Here is a 20,672-nt window from a genome sequence, read left to right as displayed (position 1 = left end):
CAGCGGCAGTGGGTGGTATGGCCGTAATAAGTAGAAAGGAAGAGCTTCGGAGAGGAACTAGTGCAGATAGCGGGCAATATCAGCCGCCCAGCACAGTTTTCCCTTCGACCGTCGATTACATCCCTTCGAGCGGACGACCACCTGCACAGACCGGCCACCTGTCCCTAACTGCTGCCGTTCGCCGCCACCGCCACCGCCACTCACGCACGCATCTCGCCCCCTAACTAAGGATTCGATGGAGCAGGGAAAGCCGCAATAGTAAAGGAGCCACACTAATTTCCGTTCGTTGACACGCAGGCTAGAGCTAAGCCAGCTGGCCTTTATTTATAGCTAACTACATCAGATAACTGCTAACAGACACGGCTCGAGGTGGATTGTGACATGACTTGTATGTTCCTTGACACGACACGTAAACTGATTTTGTGTTGTTCCTGAGCGCAGCTTATTGATTTCTTCATTTCGAGTTGTAGAACACGTACCCTCCTCCGTTTTACTGACATTCTCCTTAAAAAAAAAAAACACCAGAATGTACAATATACTGGGTTATGGAGCTTTTGAGCTATCAGCTCATGGACTCATAATTATAATTACAGTGCACTTTTTCAAAAGGAGCTCTTAAATACGTTGAAATGGAACGAATAGGAAATACCTATATATTATAGCTTTTCTTTCCAGTTGACCTTAAATACCAGACTTAGGATCACGGAAAACACATCTCTCGTTAAAATGCTGGTAAACTTTGTTTGAATGCCTAAAGAATGAGCAACTAATGAAAAAAGCCTTCAGCAGTTTGATATATACGTTTGAGTACCGCTAAAGCATTTTGCAAATTTCCCACACTATTTATTACCGGTTTCTACGAAGCCAAGTAACGCCGGCTGTGGTCCTACAAAAACACGAAACTAAAGATCATGGTTCCGTTAAGTACGGGCAGGTACAACAGCCTGAAAGGGTACCAATTGAAATCAGTCTGAAGTCAACTATTGTCCGTATTTATAATGATTCCTCGCAGAAGATGCCGGGTACAGAGTTCTTCACGTCGATGCCTCAGATGATCTCGAAGGTCGCAGCACCTTGACTCGTCACTAGCCATCGCAAGATCCGGACATTAACTAAGTATTGAACAACAGAAGAGGCATGTTCACCGACACGGTTTCTACCTCAAACTAGGAAAAACGGGATTTCCTCGTCTCTGGAAGAATGAATGTCGGCATACAAATGAAAAGCGGAACTTTTCAAGGTCATTAGTTGTCCGTGACAGCCCGTCAGCCATGAACTGGGTGTATGTGTCGCTAAAACATCATGCGCAGTGTAGTATCAGATTCAACGCAAATTTTTGGCTAAATAGATTCCGTATTACTAGAACGTTCGTGTAGCAACTTATAATCTAGTTGCTATCTATCAGTCTACGTATGGCCGTCTCTTCTGACATGATAATTTTCTTGTTGAGATTTGCTCACGCGTATTTTGCGCTGACTAAGACAGTAGAACGGTTTTTTTTTTTTTTCACTGAAAGAAAATTGGGGTGCCGGCTTTTGGAGGGATGGGTCCACAAACTTGCTAAAGTGTGTTTTCACCAATATGATTTACAGTAATTTCAATATTTAGCTAAAAACGGTGGTTATAAATTAAATAAATGCAGGCAGTGTTGTTGAGATTAGAAGGGAAGGTATTTCAATGGGAGGTTATTATGAAACAAACTATGAAATATACCAGGAAATGACGGCGATATCTACGGGCTCCTGCACTTACTTTACTTGTCAAAAATGCAGTGTCGTACCCCGATTCCGGCAATATTATATCTTCGCCGACACTTTTCGTAATTTCTTTCAATCACTCAGTCTGTAGACTTATCCATTGTCACGAATTTCGGCTCTGACGTGGGAAAACTTGGAGAACTTTTATGTCAAATGTACGGTTATAATCGTACCTAATTTGTCGGAGAGGCTGTCGTCCGTAAGCGCGAGTGCTGGCAAATACGGCGCATGCGAAAACAACTCCGAGTTAAATTCTTGCAGGGCTTTACGTGTGAGACCTGGCGCGTGCTGAATGTTGTTGGTGTGTGTAGAAATGAGATGTGCAGTTTTTGTACACATCTAATACAGATGACCGCCAAAGGCCAAGTGTAAATGATCAATACATAAGCAGAAGTATATATATATATTGTATATTAAGCCATTACTGCTACTGATAGCATTTCAACGATTGATGTCTTAATACAAAAACAGCTAGCTGAAAAGACGGATAGCCAGAACTCTGATAGATTAACACATTTCATTAGTTAACCCTCCCAACAAGCGTGTTTAGCCCCTTCCTTTCTCATATTTCTCTGTTTCCACTAGAACTAACGAAAAGATTGTGTAGTAGCTTTTTTTTTTTTTTCTATTACAATTATTTTCCTTGCACAAGATTTGTACATTGTCGTAATTTTAATCGTTTTCATTTTGCTTCGAATAACGACTGACCACAGCGGATGGACGCCGTACTTCCATCTACAGTACTTAATGAGGATAGTACTGCTCAATTCGCAGTTTCATACTTGTGGTCACTAAAGAAATTCGCGGGGCCACCTTTTGCTCGATTATTCTTTGCTCCTGTGAAAAAGTTTCAATATCCCTTTGAAACACCATGTTCCGTTTGGCCTTGGCTTGTCGCTCGTGTTCCGATGTGGAAGTCTTCTTAACTTTTTTGTTTGAAAATCCGTTCGTTTCTTTTTGTTATCCATCCACCACAGAGTCAGAGAAGATTTACTCGGTGCGCAATTGCTGTGTTCTGAACGACCGCAGCAAGGAACATTGAAGAAAGGGCACCGTTTGTCTGCGTAGCGCACTACAAAAAGCAGAAAAATTCTGGTTCTTTCAGTCAATGCTAGAGACAGCGCTTCCAAAGGGGGATAGGCAACAACACAACGAATCAACTGGGTCAATTGTAATAGTCCCAGGGCGTCTTGTAGCGATTTAGAGGTAACGATATACGCCTTGAGCACAGGCGATTTCTAAGAATTTACCACACAACACGGCTGAGTCCATTCGATCCGGGTCAAGAATCGGTCGACCGAAAACCCAGACGAAAAAGGACAGAAAAGAGTAAATCTTGCTGATGGATTCCGAAAGCGGACTTTTATAGTCAGTCGTATGATTGACTGGCTCAACAGCGAGGGAGTTAGAAGCAGCGCGCTCAGAGCAACAAAGTTCCGGATTCAATTTTCAGCTAAAACGCTATCATATCCACTTTTCTTACGGTCTGAAGACACACTGCTCGCTCACGCATGTTAAATCTCTCCATCATGGGAACTACTTTAACACTGAAAGAACGTAAATAGAGATCAGATCACAAACGCTTTTCACACCTTGTTTGATCGGTACCACTGGAGAAAAAAGGCATATAGCACCTACTGGAAGAGGAATACAGCCGATATACGTTGTTCTTAACCTAATTTATATCCTACAAGGAAGCAATGATACTGCGTAACAGAACACAAATCATAGGGTGCGTATGCAGAGGTAACTGTCTTCTGTACTCCGCTGTTGGGAGCTGCTTCTTTATTGGATACTGTCCCTACGGGTAGAAATGAAGCTGTTAGGCAAAGCCTGAGAAGAAATAGGTGAGCTTTTTCATTTGTCCCTTACGAGAACTAGAATCTGCCAGTCCAATTGGCATCTATCGAAATTTAAGAGCAGCTCTGGTAATAAATACTAAGGCGTCAGTATTTGTACTTTGTTAAAAATGTAAAACAACGGTATATATATTGGTTATGATTATTGCCGCGTGTGTGGCGAGTAGATTAACGTAACTGCAACGATGTACGTTCACGTATAAGATTTTACACTAGGAAATATGAGTAGCTGTCCTGTTTTCGTTGCATTGAGCTTAAGGCTGGATTTTCGATTCTACTTGTCCTAGTTGTTAAACAATGATAAGCAAGGCAGCATTTCGAAGTTATCCGGTTGAAAAACTGATTTAATTGTTCCTCTAATGATCCTGTTCGGCTAATAATTGAATCGTAGTAGTTTACTTTTTACTCCTATCATTCGTATCAATGGCTCTAGTACAGAGCTAATTAGATGACCGAACGTTTCCTTTGTCATGTGGTCATGTCGCCGCAATTAGAACGCAGATAAAGAATCGAGAAAACTGGCCAGGGTTTTCAAATAAAACGAACGAAAATGTACCTACTAATAGTTGTTCGATGTTTTTTTTTTTTTTATATTATCGAGTGAGTATTAGTGTATGCGATGGGAATTTCTTGTTGTAGATAAACGTTTTTTTCACTCTTGGCTCTAAAAGCTAAATCTGTCTTTGGGAACTTAAATCATAGAGTTAACAATATGATTTTCACAATTAGAAATAATCATTTTCCGATGTCTGTTTTCCATTGCTGAACGTTGGCCAACTAGGCCTCTTTGCTAGCTGTTTAACCTAGGCCGTACGGTAACAGATAGTTATTATTTTCGTTGATGCAACGATTAAATGCATAATCAAATCACGCTTTCAGCGCTTATAACCGCGGATAAGGGTTCGTGACGCGATGAAACAGATGACAATTGCATAATCGTAAATGTGTTTTATAATTTCGACGAGTCCGAGCACGTTAAGCATCCCCGTATGTAACCGGTTCAAAAATTTATACCGTAGAAGTACTCTATCGAACGTAGTGGTTTATATCATAAGTTACCTCGATACGAAGCTCGATATCAAGCTTAAGATGCCGCCCGCTGTCTACGTTAGTGCTGGAATGCCCAAGGCATCGTATGACGTACGTAGCCATCGTGAGAATCGACTGTGTCATGTACTGACGGTTACAGGGCAGTGCTCTAAGGACCACACCTCCTAAACTACGCAATTGATTATGACGGTTAAGAACAAAGCTTTGGTGGTATAGTGTGCAGACAGGTGTCCTAGAGTACTTGAGTTGCAATTATTGAAGGTTGCAGTCTTTCTCCAACACGGAAACTGAAAAGTTCAGAAGACTATGTGTAAGCGGACTAGCGAACACAAACTAAAATTGCTAATAAAGTAATTCTTTCCTTGCCAGGAATGCATGTGTTCATGGCTTTCAATTGGTAGGCATAAGATGGTTACTAGATGGTCGCTATAAGCAATACGAAGGTTGTGTGCTTGAAAGAGATAGCTTCACCTGGACACTAGAACTTCAATAGGAACGAAAGGAATGGTAAACAAAAAAAAAACGATTTTTAAACACATTGGTTGCTTAGTTGTTTAATCTTTACGTTTTAACAACTGATTTGTGCGACGAAAAACTAATGTCTAGGTAAAATAGGAGCCTTAATAACGACTCCTGTTCTTAAAACCACTCTCGTAAATCATCTTCTCGTATCCGTATTCGGTAACTTCTCTACTACACGAACTTCTTACTCCCGCCTTACTTTATTGACAGCACATGTGTATGTATATGGCGGACTCAAATCAGCACCTAGGTACCGCCTCTTCATATTTAGTTGCACCAGTGACTCGTTCTCTGCGTGGCACCTTCTAAGTTTGCCATCAAATCAAGCCAAACGCGGTTAATGACTAAACTACTTTTAAGCGGAGCTTTAGCTTAGTGCTTTAAAAGGCATTTTTTTCACTAAGGACATTGTGTCAGGAGACAAGAGGATGGGCCTTTAGCTAACCTTACTTCATAATTAACCAGACTCGTTCTACCATACAAAAATCGTCAGTCGATTAAGTTTTAGTCCTGGGTAACAACGTTCAATTTAGCAACAACGAATCTAACTTCTAACTTTATACGTAAACTCAGTTTGAGAGAAGATTGATCATCACTCGCGATCGCACGAATTTATTTATATTTGACACGCTGGAGCGTTTTTTCTATTTCAATATGTATATTTGACATATTGCAAAGAGTTGTTGTATTAATTATAGCTAGCTCAGTATGTTTAATGGTAGCAGCTGCGTGAGCCACGAATGGTCCCCCGCTTCGGGCATAACACTTCTCCTGCTAAACATATTTTCATCATCCTAGCATTTACACTAACTTATTTCCCTTTCACTATCGGGTACAAGTTCAACTTTGAACTTCATAACGACCCCGCTCCCTTGGAAGTCTAATATGAGGTGGGTGTCCTTCAGTAAACGTTCAGCCTCTATGACAATGTCATCACTCAGCATTAACCTACTGGTCCTCTCCTCGTAGTACAGGATGCACACCACCTTCTCAAGTGGGGACAATTTCAATGGGTCCAGCTTTGGGCCGAGTGCCTGTCGAGTCCTGAAATAAGAATAATTTTTATTGCTAGTGATATGTGAACGATGGAGTGAGAATGATACAGATACCATATGAGAAACCAGCCGACCTAGGGCGGCTGTCCCTAGACGTAAGCCGATCTTCCACCTTCCGTAAGTGTGTTTTCAATATCGCAGAAACAACTGATGTAATTACATGTACTACAAAGTATCTTACAAATGGATCATTCCATTTGCTGACAAGGAAAGAGACAAGTGTTCCTGCCTTGAAATTTCTATCTACAGTTAGTACCACTAAGATTAAATGTATCTTTCCTTAAGCCTACCTTAAATCTATAACCAGTTCATACCGTTGGCAGTTGTGTAATAATACTAAGTTGTATCTCAGCTCAAAATGAATATTGAAGGCTGCAACAAATGTGATGTAGACAATTGGTCCCAGATTGCCCAGAAGATGGTACTTTACGTCTTTTATGAATTCGGGAGTTCTTACACGTCGTGTTTCTTCATCCATAAGTTTTAAAATCTTCATGTGGCTATTTCTTAGCTTTTCAAGTTTCGTGAACTGTATGTGATATTGAGACTTTTTTCGCGCAGGCAGTGCAAAGAGTGTTTTAACAAAGGACGTAATAATTTCAGAGTCACGCCTCGCCATCCTGAAAACAATTACAATAAATATTACTTAACGAGAAGAAACTCGTAAAAGCTATGTAAGGGCTCAGTTCATCATCGGAGATGACATCGAACGAATTCAAGCTTGCTGAAGAATCGTTCGGTGTTCTGTGAGGCTGTACCGAGAAAAAAGTTCCGTAATATACCATATATTTCCATGAGGTAAACTGGAATGTCATTTCATTTATTTTACCTACCGGTAAATGGAAGTGTATCACAAATATGAATAGGTCCATTTGTCTTTACGGACTGCACCAAGCGAAATGTGTCTGCGTTCGGCTTCAGACATGAACTACCCCACATATTCTTTAGGTGTCGTAAACATGTGTTCACTGAACCGTTACGGACAGCTTTAAAAACACATTGCCGATATAGTACCTAAAATTACCTATTACTTACATATTAATCTTGTTAGAGCTACGGAAACTTTCACCGAGGCCCAAAATGGACTCAAACCCAAAACGGCTGCAACCGATCCTTTACGAAGAACTTGAATGCTTCGAGTTTTATATCTGGTACCCCGTTAGGAATTATATCCGGGAGCTTCACCTCCTAGCACAAAACGAAGCGTGTCTGCTCTGAGATCTGAATCCAGACCACCACGTGTCGTTTAGGTTAACTGGCAAACACGCTACTTTTTACGCCATCACTGGGACAAGGGAGTGAGAACCTGCGCGGCTCGAAAGATCAATGAGATATTCGAATTAGGCGTGGCCCCTAGAAAGGAAAAAGTTAATGAAGGCGTACCGCTTCTGCAATCTAGACGCAGTAAGTCAGATACTAAATTGTAACGCGCGATCGTGGAAGCCTTGCGTGTTGATTAAATAATAAGTAGAACGGCTCTCAGGTGCCTGTTGATGCTTTTAGAAGGCAAACCTGTTCTAGGTTTGCAGGTAGGCAAATGGGTTCAGCTCAACAAGTTCCTGCACTTTTCGGATATTATTATTGACGAAATAAAAAAAACGTCTTTGCGGTTCTTGTTTTACATTGAAGTCAGCTTTAAGTAGGCAGGGCGTTTAGCGTTTGCAATACTATAGAAAAGATGAGTGCAGAATCTGGTCGCTATTTTATAAATGTAGATAGCAGAATTAGATTAGATAATAGAAAAGCTAGCTAAGTAATCACGAGCAATTGAGTTACAGGGTTAAGGTCAACTACGTATAACCCAAAAAAAGGACAACGGACAGAATCTACTCTTCTAGGTTTTCATAGCGAACGAACATATCGTACAAAATGTTTAAATGTATTGCTACTAAATGACTGGAAATGGAATAGCGATCCGACAAGGAAAAATCATGTACCACGTAGGAACGTAGATAAGATGAGCATACTAAAGCGTTAATATATATGTCTTGGGTGGTTTATAACTGGTAGGAAGCATACTACTGTTTGCAAAAGCACGATGAAGGTATACGCCTTACAGCCTAGAGAAAATAGGCTCTGTACGCCAATTGCTCATTGGAACCAAAACAATTCTTATATATGTCTTTGGCTTAACGAGAAAACACGTTAGTGCGACGTTTCCTATATATATTTTTATTTTAACTAAGGGAATGATTCCTTCTTTGGAAGGTTTTCCGCGAATGAGTGAATATTTGTGTAATTCATTCATCGAATTTTTAAAACAAATCTGGTTTCCCTATAATGTCGAAAGCAGGCTCAGCAGTCAAAAACACTGAGCGATGCCGGCGTTCTCAAGCTAGCTAATATTTACATGGTATTTTGAAGTTTACGACCTACAGGTCGCAAGATAATCACAGTCCTGCCAATAGAAGCACTGACGGCCAAATCGCAACAAAGGTTCGCAATAGGACTAATTTCGATTAGGACGATTAGTAAACAACTGGATCAGAACAATAATTGAATGTTACGTGTAGTGATGTTATGCAAAGGCTGCGGTGGCGTAAAACAGCTCTTTACCAGAAGAGCTAAAACAGTGAATTTGCTGAATGAGATAGGTACATCGAAGTTCTGAGGTGATGCAGTAGGGCACAAAGTGACTTTCTGACAAATTGAACTAGAGCTTAGATCTAAACGTTAAAAAAATACAAAGACGGCTCTAAAACGAGTCAATGAAGCGTGGGTAGTTGTAGGTAAATGTGCACAGAGAGCGGACACAGGTGGTGTTATTACAAATTGAGTCCCAGTAACTAGTTTGTATTTTAAAAAAACCACTCAGTGTTTTATAGCTATGGCTAAGGTCATGTCAACTCTGCGCGCAAATATTCACGAGTTAATGTATCGGTTAGTAGATACAGTTTCTAGCGATACGCTTACTCAGTCGAACGCTGCGCCATCCGGATTACTCTTCACCAGATTAATGGGTCTTCATATTGTTAACGCAAATTTTCATTGCAACATCAATCTGACACTTCGTTATTTTGATTCTACACTTTCTATTTACGAAGCAGTTGCTGCCTTTTTCCCTCGACATTATTGTGCCATATCGGACGATTTACAAATCGAGTACAAATTATGTTGTGCAATGCCGTATAAAGTTGATGGGGCGTTATCTTCGACAATGCCATCGATTAATTTCTCCTACGTACGGTTCAATTTCTCGAATCGACGCTGTCAAGAATCGTTGCTAGCAGTGTCAGACGATCTGCCCTTTGATTTCACTACGGCGAAAGGGAAGACGCCAAGAAGATGTGAACGCGAGCCTTCACACGGCACAGCCCGAAGTGTTCAGCTATACTCCGTTGACAACTGAAGAGCCGACTGACAGCTTTCCGTATAGATGATATTTTGTAGTTCGGTATATTATTCGAGTCTTATAGGCGAGTATTACATTATGAACATAGTGGCCGATTTTGCTTATTGTTCTTCTATGGTAAATAAGCTTCATTTACACCGCAGTAGCGACATTCAGAAAAATCAGTTGTTACCTATTTGTCTACCTTTGCCTAGATTAAAATAAATTTCGAACGTATCCTTTCATCCGACACGTTGACGCTTGATCAGTGTCTTCTTTTCCTACTTCTACCCAATAAATAAATCTTTTATCGCTTAACATCTTCTTCAACACATTTATGCAGTTTCAGGATAAAGATTTAAGAATTCCTGGCGAACGCCTCAGCATTCGCAGATAGGGCACGTTAGTTTCTAAAGTATCTATTTAATATCCCTCGGTCGCTTCGATTCTATCTGAAGATAATTAATAGGACTTTTCATCTTACTCACTTCGAAGTAACTCTTTTCACAGAGTTCGCGCGATAATTTAACTGCTGAACTAGTTTGAATGTGTATCTTCAGCGCGGGTTTGTTTCTATTCTACCTATGAAATATATAGCGATTCGTCGGGATGTTAAGAAAGCTAGAGTTTTTGGTTCTATGCGCGAAAAATGCCGACACACGTAATTCTGTTATTATTTTTTTTTTTTTATTAAAAACATGGAGGCAGGCTACAGCAGGCCCTTTCTTTACGCAGCTTCTACGAGTGTTGTGTGAAGTTAAAGCGCGCATCCTTGTAACCTGTGAAACTAAACGCCGAGTTTACTTAGTCAGTTAACTGTTTTTGCTGTTTCACGGTATGGAACGTTTTTCAGAAACTCAATGTCTGAATTACGGATCGTGTGGTGTCGTCTACATGGTACGGCTGTACGAGACGTCCTGTCAAAAATCTGCAGCATTTCAGTTACAACTTTAACTCTATTATTGGACTGATTACTTATATATTGGATTCCTACTAAGGTCGTTAACGATAGCCATCCCATATAGCCGGATATTAATGAACCGATGGAATGTAATTACTAACACATAATCAAAGTAATCCCTGTCAACTTAATTAGCTACCTTAGACACATTCCATCGCTGTTCGAAAACTACAAGAAATCTCTAAGCCACTAGACGATCCTAGACCCACAATACGATAATTATTATTCTCTCAGTAGTTAGTGGGGCTAACTTCAGTAAACGATAGCCCGCCATCAAAACCAACTTCACACCACCTTTGTCAAATTTTTTCATCTATCTTAGCCAGTCTAATTCAACAAATAAAGCACTATCTATGTTAGACATTAACTCTGGGCACTGCCAATGAGCTTTTTTTTCCACTGCAGAAACACAAGGCTGTCGCAAACCAGTCTGCTGAGTGAGCTATGTTTAATAATCCTTTGATGCCAATAAGTGGCTTAATCTTTTTCTAAGTTAAAGTATATGTAAGCATAATTAAAGATATGAGAAATCTGGAGCAAAACTAGTATGACGATGACCCTTTCGTTTACAGAAAAGCCTCAGTTCTAAGCTTTGCATTAGATTTATTTAAGATTTACTTAATGTATGTTATGAAAGCGGTTTGCCTAACAGTAAGTTTAATTACCATATAGTTGGCTTTTATGGGAGTATTGAAATCGCATCTACTATATATATGGATTAGAAAACAGTAGACGTAGACCTACCTAATAATCCTACTAGATTCCTTGGCTGTGCCGATTTAATTTTTTCAGTGGCCTGAAGAGAATTCCTGGGCCATAGGTTATATGTTCGGTACAAATCTCTGTCTTAAATATCAGGCTGATGCCTGTCTCAAAATGTATCATGAACGTCTGTTTGGAAAGCAAATCTTCGAAGTTCTTTATGGCCGACCCAATCCACTCTAATTTGTGTGTGTACCTGTTTTCTTCGTATAAAACACACCACAGGTTCTCAAAGGGAGATAACCTAAAGGGTGTCGTTGTGGGCGCGCTGAAATATGAAGAATTAATCTTTTAATGCTTAGCTCGGCAAGTATGTAGCTTTCACTCATTTTCTATATTGTTCTTTGACAAGCAGTAATGGGGATCAATTAATTACTAATAGGGCATGTAATTATTGTAACGTTATTCGTATTGCGCAAGAGTGGCGGCTCAATAAGCATCAACTGAGAACTTATTTTTTTACAGAGACACTTGAGTGTTGTTAGTGCGGTCAAAAGTAGTAGTCAAAAATCAATGACGCGTCAAATTTTTGGTCAAGTTACGAAAGGAATTTCCGTTTGAGAATTGCACAATCTGCACCGTACGCTAAGAAAGACCGTACTCAATCTAAGCATGACCACTTCGCGATCGCATAGCTGATCCCCGAACCCTCCAAATGTTATTTTTGTTAACATGAATGCGTTGCCCTACCGAACTGTTGTGCTTCGATAACCCACTGATAACTTACTTGGCTACTAATCTCAAAGATGTGTGGAATTACCCAGCTTCGAATCCCAATGTAAACATTTTGACCTACCACTACACGCCTGAGTAATAAAAAAAGTAATGAACATAGTAACCTCTTTTTCTGCTCTGATCGCTCGCATTAAGTTCCCAGTCTTGGCGGAGTCTTGAAACAGCAATATCGAGATCCATCATGACAGGAAATGGAAAGACTCATCTCTAAAGTTAAATATCTTGGGAAACGTTGACTACTACAATAGTTGATCAATAAACCTGTACTAATGTCGTCATTTTATAATTACAGTATTAGTATAGCGTTATTCAATTTGAAATTCCGTTTTCTTATTTTCTTTTTAGAGACTGAAGTCGATCTGCGTAAATATGTGACCTTTGACTTCGTTACAACTGTTTGAATAACTAGCACTTTTTAAACGACTTGAAACGGTTTCTTGTCTGGAACGGAGCCTCCTGAGTTGCCCCTCCACCACTTGAAACGGAATTATAACTTAAGCGAAGACGGTTACCACAAGATGAACTAACTGTTATATACTCACTCAATACTATCGTCTTGGTTCGTCCCGTCGATGCTAACCTCAACTCTTTGCTGGTTGTGTGAAATGGCCAGTCGGTATCCATGTGAAAAATGGAGGCCTATCATTTTAAGAAACTTAAGTTTAACAGTGGGTTCCAGATAGGTCTTCACACGACTCTTGAAGTCTCTACTATATGGGAAGTAGCAATCGTTTGGAAGCAAAAAGCTGCGTTCGACGAGCCCATCGTAGATTTTCAAGTGATATTCAAGCTCGGTACAATACAAGGTGCACCTTGGTCCAGCGGTTTCTGCGTGCACCTTAACTAGCTTAAGAAAATTTATACACACATCAAGATCGCTGCCTGCAACTCTTAAGAATCATTAGAATATTCAGCTTATATAATAAATATGCAGCTAACATAATGAATATAATAAATATTGAATCAGTTTTTATTTAGCTACACAAATCAAGAATGAAGCTATATTCCTGGACTTCAAGTGCCTAGGCATGAGTACCCCTGTCCTACCGTCGCCTTTCCATTATGTGCAGATTTGACTATTTCAGCGATCCACGAACCTTGAAAAGGCTCCCTTGTTAAATGTACATTTTACAGTAACGCATGTCCTAGTGAGGATAATTAGTTTGTTCTTCGCAGCTGAAGCTAGGAAATAATTAGGGGTAGTACAATCATTAAAGACGCGTAGGCAGACGGTTGCATTGTGCTTGATGAGGATACAGGGAGTATATAAGAAATGACGTACAACCTCGAAAAAAAATACGAATACGAGAATTTTTTTTTGGAGGTAAATATACTTTAACTCTGTATGCCTGTCCTAAATGTTGAAACTTTCAAATATGAAGAAACATATTTCTGAAATTGGTCTATTCTATATTTTTAAAGGCCTCCACTAACAAACAACAAGACAAAATGTAACTCTTTTAGGTTATTTTCGATAATTCATCGCTAATACTCAGTTAATGCACAGTTCTATAGATACATTGATATTTCAAAAATAGCCTCAAGACGCTAACTTGGCTTCCGATGAAGCCATATTTGAATAGGAACTTTGTGTTATCTTCTATCAAATACAACGTAATCAGTTATATCACAATGGCCAAAAATTTGTGCCAGATTTGTCCCAGCAGGAACTGTTCATGCAAAATATGCCGTTCATACAAACAAGAAACTTTGATTGTCTGTTTTTTTTTTTTTTTTTCGCTTGTATAAGCTATGAGATAGCTAACTGATACATTCTTGCATCTCATATAGCTTGCTTTGAATATTGTCGCTGGTTCCGGCACGCTAACTAATAACACGGTCGTGCTTACCATGTCTTTTTGTAAATCGCTCGATACCTAAATGATTAAAATAATCAGTCAGCGTCCAACAACAACAAGCTTACCCATACAAATGAGCCGGTTCTCGTAGCTTTTTAAAAGATTCACCCGCCTGGTGGTCAGTGACGGACTGACCGGAAACGTCTATCATCTCGATGTCACCATCGTCATCTTTACCTTCTAATCTAAATTTTCCGGAGATCCGAAAAATCAGGAGTACCAGTTAAAATCAGTTTTTGTTCACATGCACTAATATTTCTTTCCGTAATTTATTTTTTCAATAATATTTAATATTTTAGAATATTTTTTTATTTTTTGGTATTTTGAACGTTCCTACCTTATAAACCATAACGATATATAAATTGATATTTAAAGTTAACAAAATTACGTCCCATGCTTTTCACTACGAATCCTTTAATAGTATTAAAAAAAGATCCTTATTTAAATTTGGTTATAATTCTGCAATATTAATATAATAATGTAATAATAATGCAATCTGTATTGCAACAATCAGGCAACGTTTTGTCAATATATCACGAATAAACAATATCGTATATTTTAGCGCTTGTTTCAGGCGGTAGCGCCGTGAGACATTATTCCGTCAGACGGTTGGTTCCCGAATTAAACCATCCGTCTATCTATGCTGGGGGTTCAAACCCAGACCACGACGTGCCCCTAAGAACATATGCGCTAGAAAGCATATACAGTGTTCAGCGTGAAATGGACTGATTAAATCAGGAAGTCTATTGGTAAGTGATGTTTTCCGGATGTAGATGTTATTTACCAGTAGTCAATAAGAGAGACATATGTGCTGCGTAAAAGCTTTCCTGAACTTCCTCTTTATTAGTATTTTTGGCTAGATTTTGACGTTCCCAGCAAAGACATTGGTCGCAGGCAATCTTAAACGCCGTTCGAAATCACAATAAGCAACGCAACACCTGCCAGCGAATTTGCAAGCAGACATTGTGCTTCCCGAAGAAGTTTTCATTTCTGCAGATATTCTGTTTTTCTGAACGCTAGTACCAAACGTAAAATGAAACATTTAGGTCTTTACTGTGTGTGTGCCACTACCAATCCAATCCAATCGTCAGGTCGAGCAGACGCAATGACATTATTCACGGTTTGGTGTCTTAGCAATCCAGTAACATTCGAGGCCATTCCTGCATCATGCTAAAACCTACGGGATAACATACTAGTCCTCTGATGAAAAAGGTATCCAACTTATCTGAACAAAAGCAATAACCTATTGACGCTCTCTAAACACGAGATAATGGCCATATATGGAGTGATTTTTGACGAGATTTTAATCCTTCGCTAAATTTCCTCCTTTAAGAATTTTTGTTGCCCCTAAGAATCATCAAGGAGCGGCGCGCCTGCTTTGGAAGGCTGACCCGCTCTCAACAGAACTGTTCGGTATAGGACCATACAAGGCAGCTGTTGAGGTCCTTAATGAGTGCTTCTTCCAGATTTCGCAGATCGGCAAGGCCTTACTTATCCACAACTTCCGAAGCACTTGAACAAAGTAATTGGTCTGAGCAATTAAAGTGACTGGAGAAGCAATCGAGTTTTGTTTTGTAACTGTTAGCTCAGTTTTCAGAGATTCATCCAAGAGATATGAGCCTGCCAGCGGGCAAGTCGCTTGTTGCTTGTTCGCAAGAAGGCTCAGGGCATTCTGAAGTTGTTAGGGTAGAATAAAAACCTTTTCAACAAAGATCAGTAAGCAAAGACGAGTAGAGAATTTTAGGAAAATCCGGTGCATAAACCCCTATGATTAAAAAACGCCGCTACGAAAAGATTCTTTTCGAAAAAAGGATGACTTGCGAGCTCTCAAACAATCATAGGCAGGGGCAGAGGTTCGCTCTGCTCTATCTGTGATAGTGTCTTCCGAGGCACGGAACCTATCTGAATAGTAATTTGCGCTATACATTCACTTTCTCTTGACAAGTGAATAGCTCTTTGAAAACTTTGGGTGAAAGATTTGCATTTAGATATTCTGAAATAGATTTTTGAAAGCATTTGCTGCAAACGTATGGATGCCAAACTGAAGCAGATTACTTAGGCTACAGTCTTCATTTACCAGCGATTTGACGCTGGGTAGTGTAAGGACCCTTACCTATTTCATACCGTGCTATAATAAACTATGTTTTCGTAATATAATAAAAACAGATTTACTTACCCTTTCGGTGAAGTAAAAAGAGATATGAAAATTGGAAATTTGTATAGCACTTTAAGGTGCTCTCCTTTCTCTCTAAATTTGTTGCAACTTCATTCTACGATAAACGGAATTATTTCGAGCACAGTTTCGAAAGATGGATAGTATAATTGACACCCATTTCATCTCTTTATTTGCTGAAATCAAAAATGCCAGAGCAGCACGCAATGTTTGTGCTCTGCACTATGCTCTGTGACAGGTGGCTGCTCAAAGGTCCTTTATCAAGTTAAGAAATGGCATCTTGAACCTGTAGGATGCGCTTCGCTTCGGTCTGCCGGCCAAGGGTGATGAGAACCTTAGATGGCAAACTACTAGCGAATCAGCAGATGAGATAGGCTTTGAACGTTCAGGCATCTATTCGATTTTGTCAAGCGCTAGAGACTTGGGTACCAGAAATTGAATGCAGAGAACAAGAAAACACGGTTTCGCATGGTCAAGGCTGTTTATATTATCTCGAAAGAGCTTGTGTGAGACGTTCCTTTATATCCACCGTATTTTACAGACCTCGTGCGAACAATTCCACATTTTTCTATCTTTAGATGAATTTCGTAACTGAACATTTCACAAAAAAGAAGGTTTCACAAGCTAGCTGGACGAGTGTTTCTACGTAAGAGCTGAGGTTTCCTAGAAAGTGTACTAACTGAGAGACAGGATAAGACCATAAATAATTACAGACAATTCGTAAATTTCTACCAGAATTCGCTTGAAAAGCTGCGTTTTTCTTAGGCGAAAAAGGATAGTATATTTTAGCCAATGCCGTACTGCTATGTAGTACGTTCATTGGGCAAGAAGAGCATGAAAGCTAATCTCGAATCGTAACTTAAGTGCTCAATGTGATATTCAACAACAAGTTTACCGATAAGAAGAATGATGCTTTTTTAGAGCTTCAGGTAAGGGTTTCGCCTGAAGTGTTTTCGCAAGCAGTTTGTCCACTGGTTCTGCAAACGCGTGTTGACAGGTAGCACTCGCCATCTTAACTTTGCCCTACCTGCCGGACAAATCATGCAAAGTTTGCCGTTAATTTTGCCCCTTCTGGGAAACAATGCAATACCTTATGGTCGTCGTTAACCACCAAATAAGTGCCTTAGAGGTTGCCACCACCTGTTATAAACGTTTTAGGAAATGCGTATCGCACCTTTACTTGCAATTTTTACAATCACTTTAATTCACGTCAGCTCTTACGGGTAACCTTTCCTATAGCAGACAAGCATAGGTGATTATTAGAAATTATTATGTTAACCGGTACATGCACATTTATCCACACTAAATATGTCCAAAGCCAGGATGATCGATCGTATTTGAAAGGTAGAAACCATACTTTCTATATGACCATGTTGCAGTCGATGATAGTTATGTCACAAGCTACTCAAAAAAAGATCCAATTATACGCCTGTTTTATTAAATCCAAATGTCTATAAACAAAATTCTACGCGTGTTATTAATTCGTGGTGACAATAAGTGTGCGTGTGGTCACGAGAACCGTATTTCTGATTCTGGGCTCAAGTAAGTACGCAGTCGTCTCCAGCTATGCCAATGATGCCTTTTGTTGGCCGTTTAAACACTACCCTTATGGATTTTGTTTGTGTCGTTTATTTCGAGATTCGAAGTAGACCGCGTGAACGAGAGAAGTACGTACATGATAGGTTTGTAAACGTAGAAGCGAGTGAAGCTTTGCATAGAAAAAAAATGGCAAGGTGGCCACCATTAGGTGTGGCACCATATTCTAATGATGATAATACTTCCCTCACCTATCCACTAATATTACACTCATTGTGTTCATTTGACAGGTTTTTCGTACCGTTTTCCGCGACCGTCGATTGCTCTCCGTTTTTCCTTACCTATACGTTATGTTCTCCTGAATATGTTCGTATCGTATAAATACTTTTCCAATTTTTTCACCTGTACTTGGTTTAGAATTAGATGGCAATTTTGAGAAGAATTGCGTGTTTTGCCTTTGTCTGCTCGTTGTTTACAAGCTCCCCAAAAATTCGTTATTGGTAGTTTAAGATGATTAATTTATATGGCTTCAAAATTTAATCTTGTTAGTAACCTTTCAGGCCTGTTTTACAGACGGAAATAATCAGGGATAACGGTCGGACGAAATCGCTGATTTGGCGTCTAACGTTTGCAGCTTTTCCACCCCGTGTCACATAGATAAAGAAGAGCGGGCGGTTGATGCATAATAAGCGTAGCTTCACATATGATAAGATAGATCATACAAACGACTATCTTATAATTGAATTGCAATTCCTACTATAAAACCTTATACAATTGTAAAAAGAGACCTGAATCTATAATTCCGTTTCCACAGCTTCTATATTTTCACAATGTTGATAACGAAAAGCTATTTTTCTAAATTACGGGTCGAAGGGTTATTTCTAAATTACAATCGAATGAGGTCACACTCGTATACACATAATTGTTATGTACTTTTAATCGCCTATATGCATGAACATGTGTATGTATACAACATGCGAGCTATGGTAGAAACAAGTGTCTTATAGTTGTACAGGCTATATATCTATGTACAATATCCTACGCAACGATCAAGGGGATCTCAATACAGCTATTCATAACCTCATTAATCAGAAACTGAAAAAGGGTACGTAATATGGCGGTGGTAAACTTCTTAAGTACCATCCGCACAGAACTGCTCAACAGGGATTTACACGACAAGCTGCTCACCTGATGTGAAATTCATAATGATATGAATGTATAAATAATACATAATTTTTTAATAAAAAATATTAATTAGAAGTATGAAAAACATGAGTCAATTATTTAAACGCGTATACACTTCAGCAAACCCTAGGAATTTCACTTAGGACCTCTAATTCATACGTTTTCTAGTAAAAGGCACGTCCTTCTAGAAGCCTCCTTTGCTCGACATACTAAAGCGCCACTAAGCCTAGCACACCCTTTTGGGTTTCGAGTTGAAGTAGCGGGTACATTAAAAGCTTGATGCCATTCCTTGCTCCGTCCGTCAAATACATTTGCTCAGTTATCTAGCAGCGATATCAGCGACAACATTCAAGGATTTGATTCCGCTTATGTCATACCTAATTATTACTGGCATTTCGCGGCGTCCCCAATAGTTAGTTACTTCGGTCCTCCGATCGTCACTTCTCCTTTGCAATAATACTCAAACAACAATATGTTACTGAACATTTCACCTAAGCGACATGTATCCATAGGGCGCAAGATTTCACACACAGAGGCCTCTTCCTAGCCTGACTTTCGGTTTTCCAAAATGAAATAAATCAAACTTGACTATGCTACTCCCAGGATACTTTTTTATATCTATTTACTTCGATGCCGACCTTCTATGAGATTCTCTTGAACCAGAATAAGTGCTCCGCATTAATGCAAACAAACTAGTATTATTCTACCTAGGAATTTTGAAACATGACAGGACAGCAGTCTCCGTTCGAGCGTACATCGTCCTATATCTAAATGAAGCCCCTAGACCACAGAAATAATGTTCTATTTTCTAGACAATTCATCGTATTGTGAATATAACATATGGCGCTAGTGGGTCAAAATTAAAAAAGAAGATTATATAGGCTTATAGTCCCAAGACAAGGATAAGTAATAGCTATCAGTACTGCATTTAAATAAAGAGTTGGCGCAAGGGTATTCAAAATCGATAGCTATCGGTTGAGAAAACCGTTACACCATGGTCAAACATCCTAGGCTCCGATAAAAAGGGCCTACAATGATCAATATAGACCTCTAAGAAGCTCGACACAACGTTGTAAGGAACATGAAGTTGGACCACAAGTAAGACAATTCCATACAGAGTCCTACAATTTGCCTGCTAACAGTCTGCACATCTGGGACGGTAGTGACACCCCGCTGAGAGCAACACGAGCTATTGGGAGAGTAAATTAATTTACCAGTCTATTTCCTCTTAGATTACGGTAGTACGAATAAACTATTCCACCGGCGTTGGTACAGTCTCTGCACAGTGTTGCCCGCAGAGATTGCCAGCTCAGCAGAAAGATCTGTCTCCTTTGCCTCATTCTAATAACGAGCGACACCAAGCGTAAAGCTACTAGTCTTAATAATACACAATAAACATTTTCTACCCAAGCAATAGTTTCTTTTTGTTGCCTCCTAATACATGATCGGGAGCTATGTTCAAGCCCTTCGACTCTGTTACTTCTACTTAACAAACTACTTAAAAATCTGCTCATCAACGTCAGCAAATAAAAACTCTTCCTGACTAAGTGAAGAAAATAACGCGGACAAAAAAGAGCTCAAGTTCCTTAACTTGCATTACCATTCTATGTACTTCCGTTCCACAATGTCGAATAATGTAGCAGGAAAAAAAGGCAAACTAAGGTCATATAATGGTACACGATGGCTGGATTCGAGCAATGGGTAGACGAGCTAGACAAGAAGCTGACTGGATTGTTGATGGGAAAAAAAAGTTCATAGTTACTACTATTATACCAAAAGACATTTACGCACGTTGGAAAAAAAAACGTCAATTTCTTTATAATCAGATGTTTTATCTTATACTAGTGCTACTATAATTTGACCCCATATTTCAACTGAACCACGATT

General features: G+C 39.4%; 2 protein-coding genes across 11 annotated transcripts; both read right to left on the bottom strand.

The window, feature by feature from the left end:
• Nucleotides 1-324: 324 nt before the first annotated feature.
• Nucleotides 325-9,864, bottom strand: LOC111250434 (uncharacterized). Of its 9 annotated transcripts, none has more exons than XM_086977081.1 (8): nt 9,157-9,858; nt 7,279-7,596; nt 6,534-6,863; nt 6,000-6,232; nt 4,676-4,953; nt 1,753-1,969; nt 851-1,192; nt 325-504 (listed from the first exon to the last, which is right to left on the bottom strand). In XM_086977081.1, coding segments are annotated over exons 2-5 (600 nt in total). In that variant the 5' UTR covers nt 7,281-7,596; nt 9,157-9,858; the 3' UTR covers nt 325-504; nt 851-1,192; nt 1,753-1,969; nt 4,676-4,918. The 9 variants fall into 9 exon arrangements, with proteins under 9 accessions (XP_086833207.1, XP_086833206.1, XP_086833208.1 ...); XM_086977080.1 differs by having other exon boundaries at nt 7,279-7,549; XM_086977082.1 differs by lacking the exon at nt 7,279-7,596 and having other exon boundaries at nt 6,558-6,863; nt 9,157-9,864.
• A 324-nt stretch (nt 9,865-10,188) lies between these two features.
• Nucleotides 10,189-18,377, bottom strand: LOC111255261 (uncharacterized). 2 transcript variants are annotated; one of them, XM_022817027.2, is made up of 6 exons: nt 17,942-18,377; nt 16,960-17,091; nt 13,957-14,076; nt 12,575-12,922; nt 11,280-11,565; nt 10,189-10,361 (listed from the first exon to the last, which is right to left on the bottom strand). In XM_022817027.2, the coding sequence occupies exons 2-5, from the start codon at nt 17,073-17,075 to the stop codon at nt 11,292-11,294; spliced, it is 858 nt and encodes a 285-aa protein (XP_022672762.1). In that variant the 5' UTR covers nt 17,076-17,091; nt 17,942-18,377; the 3' UTR covers nt 10,189-10,361; nt 11,280-11,291. The 2 variants fall into 2 exon arrangements, with proteins under 2 accessions (XP_022672762.1, XP_022672761.1); XM_022817026.2 differs by having other exon boundaries at nt 10,191-10,361; nt 17,902-18,375.
• Nucleotides 18,378-20,672: the final 2,295 nt, after the last annotated feature.

This window comes from Varroa destructor, unplaced genomic scaffold (genome assembly GCF_002443255.2).
Source record: "Varroa destructor unplaced genomic scaffold, Vdes_3.0 BEIS01000001.1, whole genome shotgun sequence".
NCBI lineage: Eukaryota > Metazoa > Arthropoda > Arachnida > Mesostigmata > Varroidae > Varroa > Varroa destructor.
This window is presented reverse-complemented; position numbering and strand designations above follow the sequence as displayed.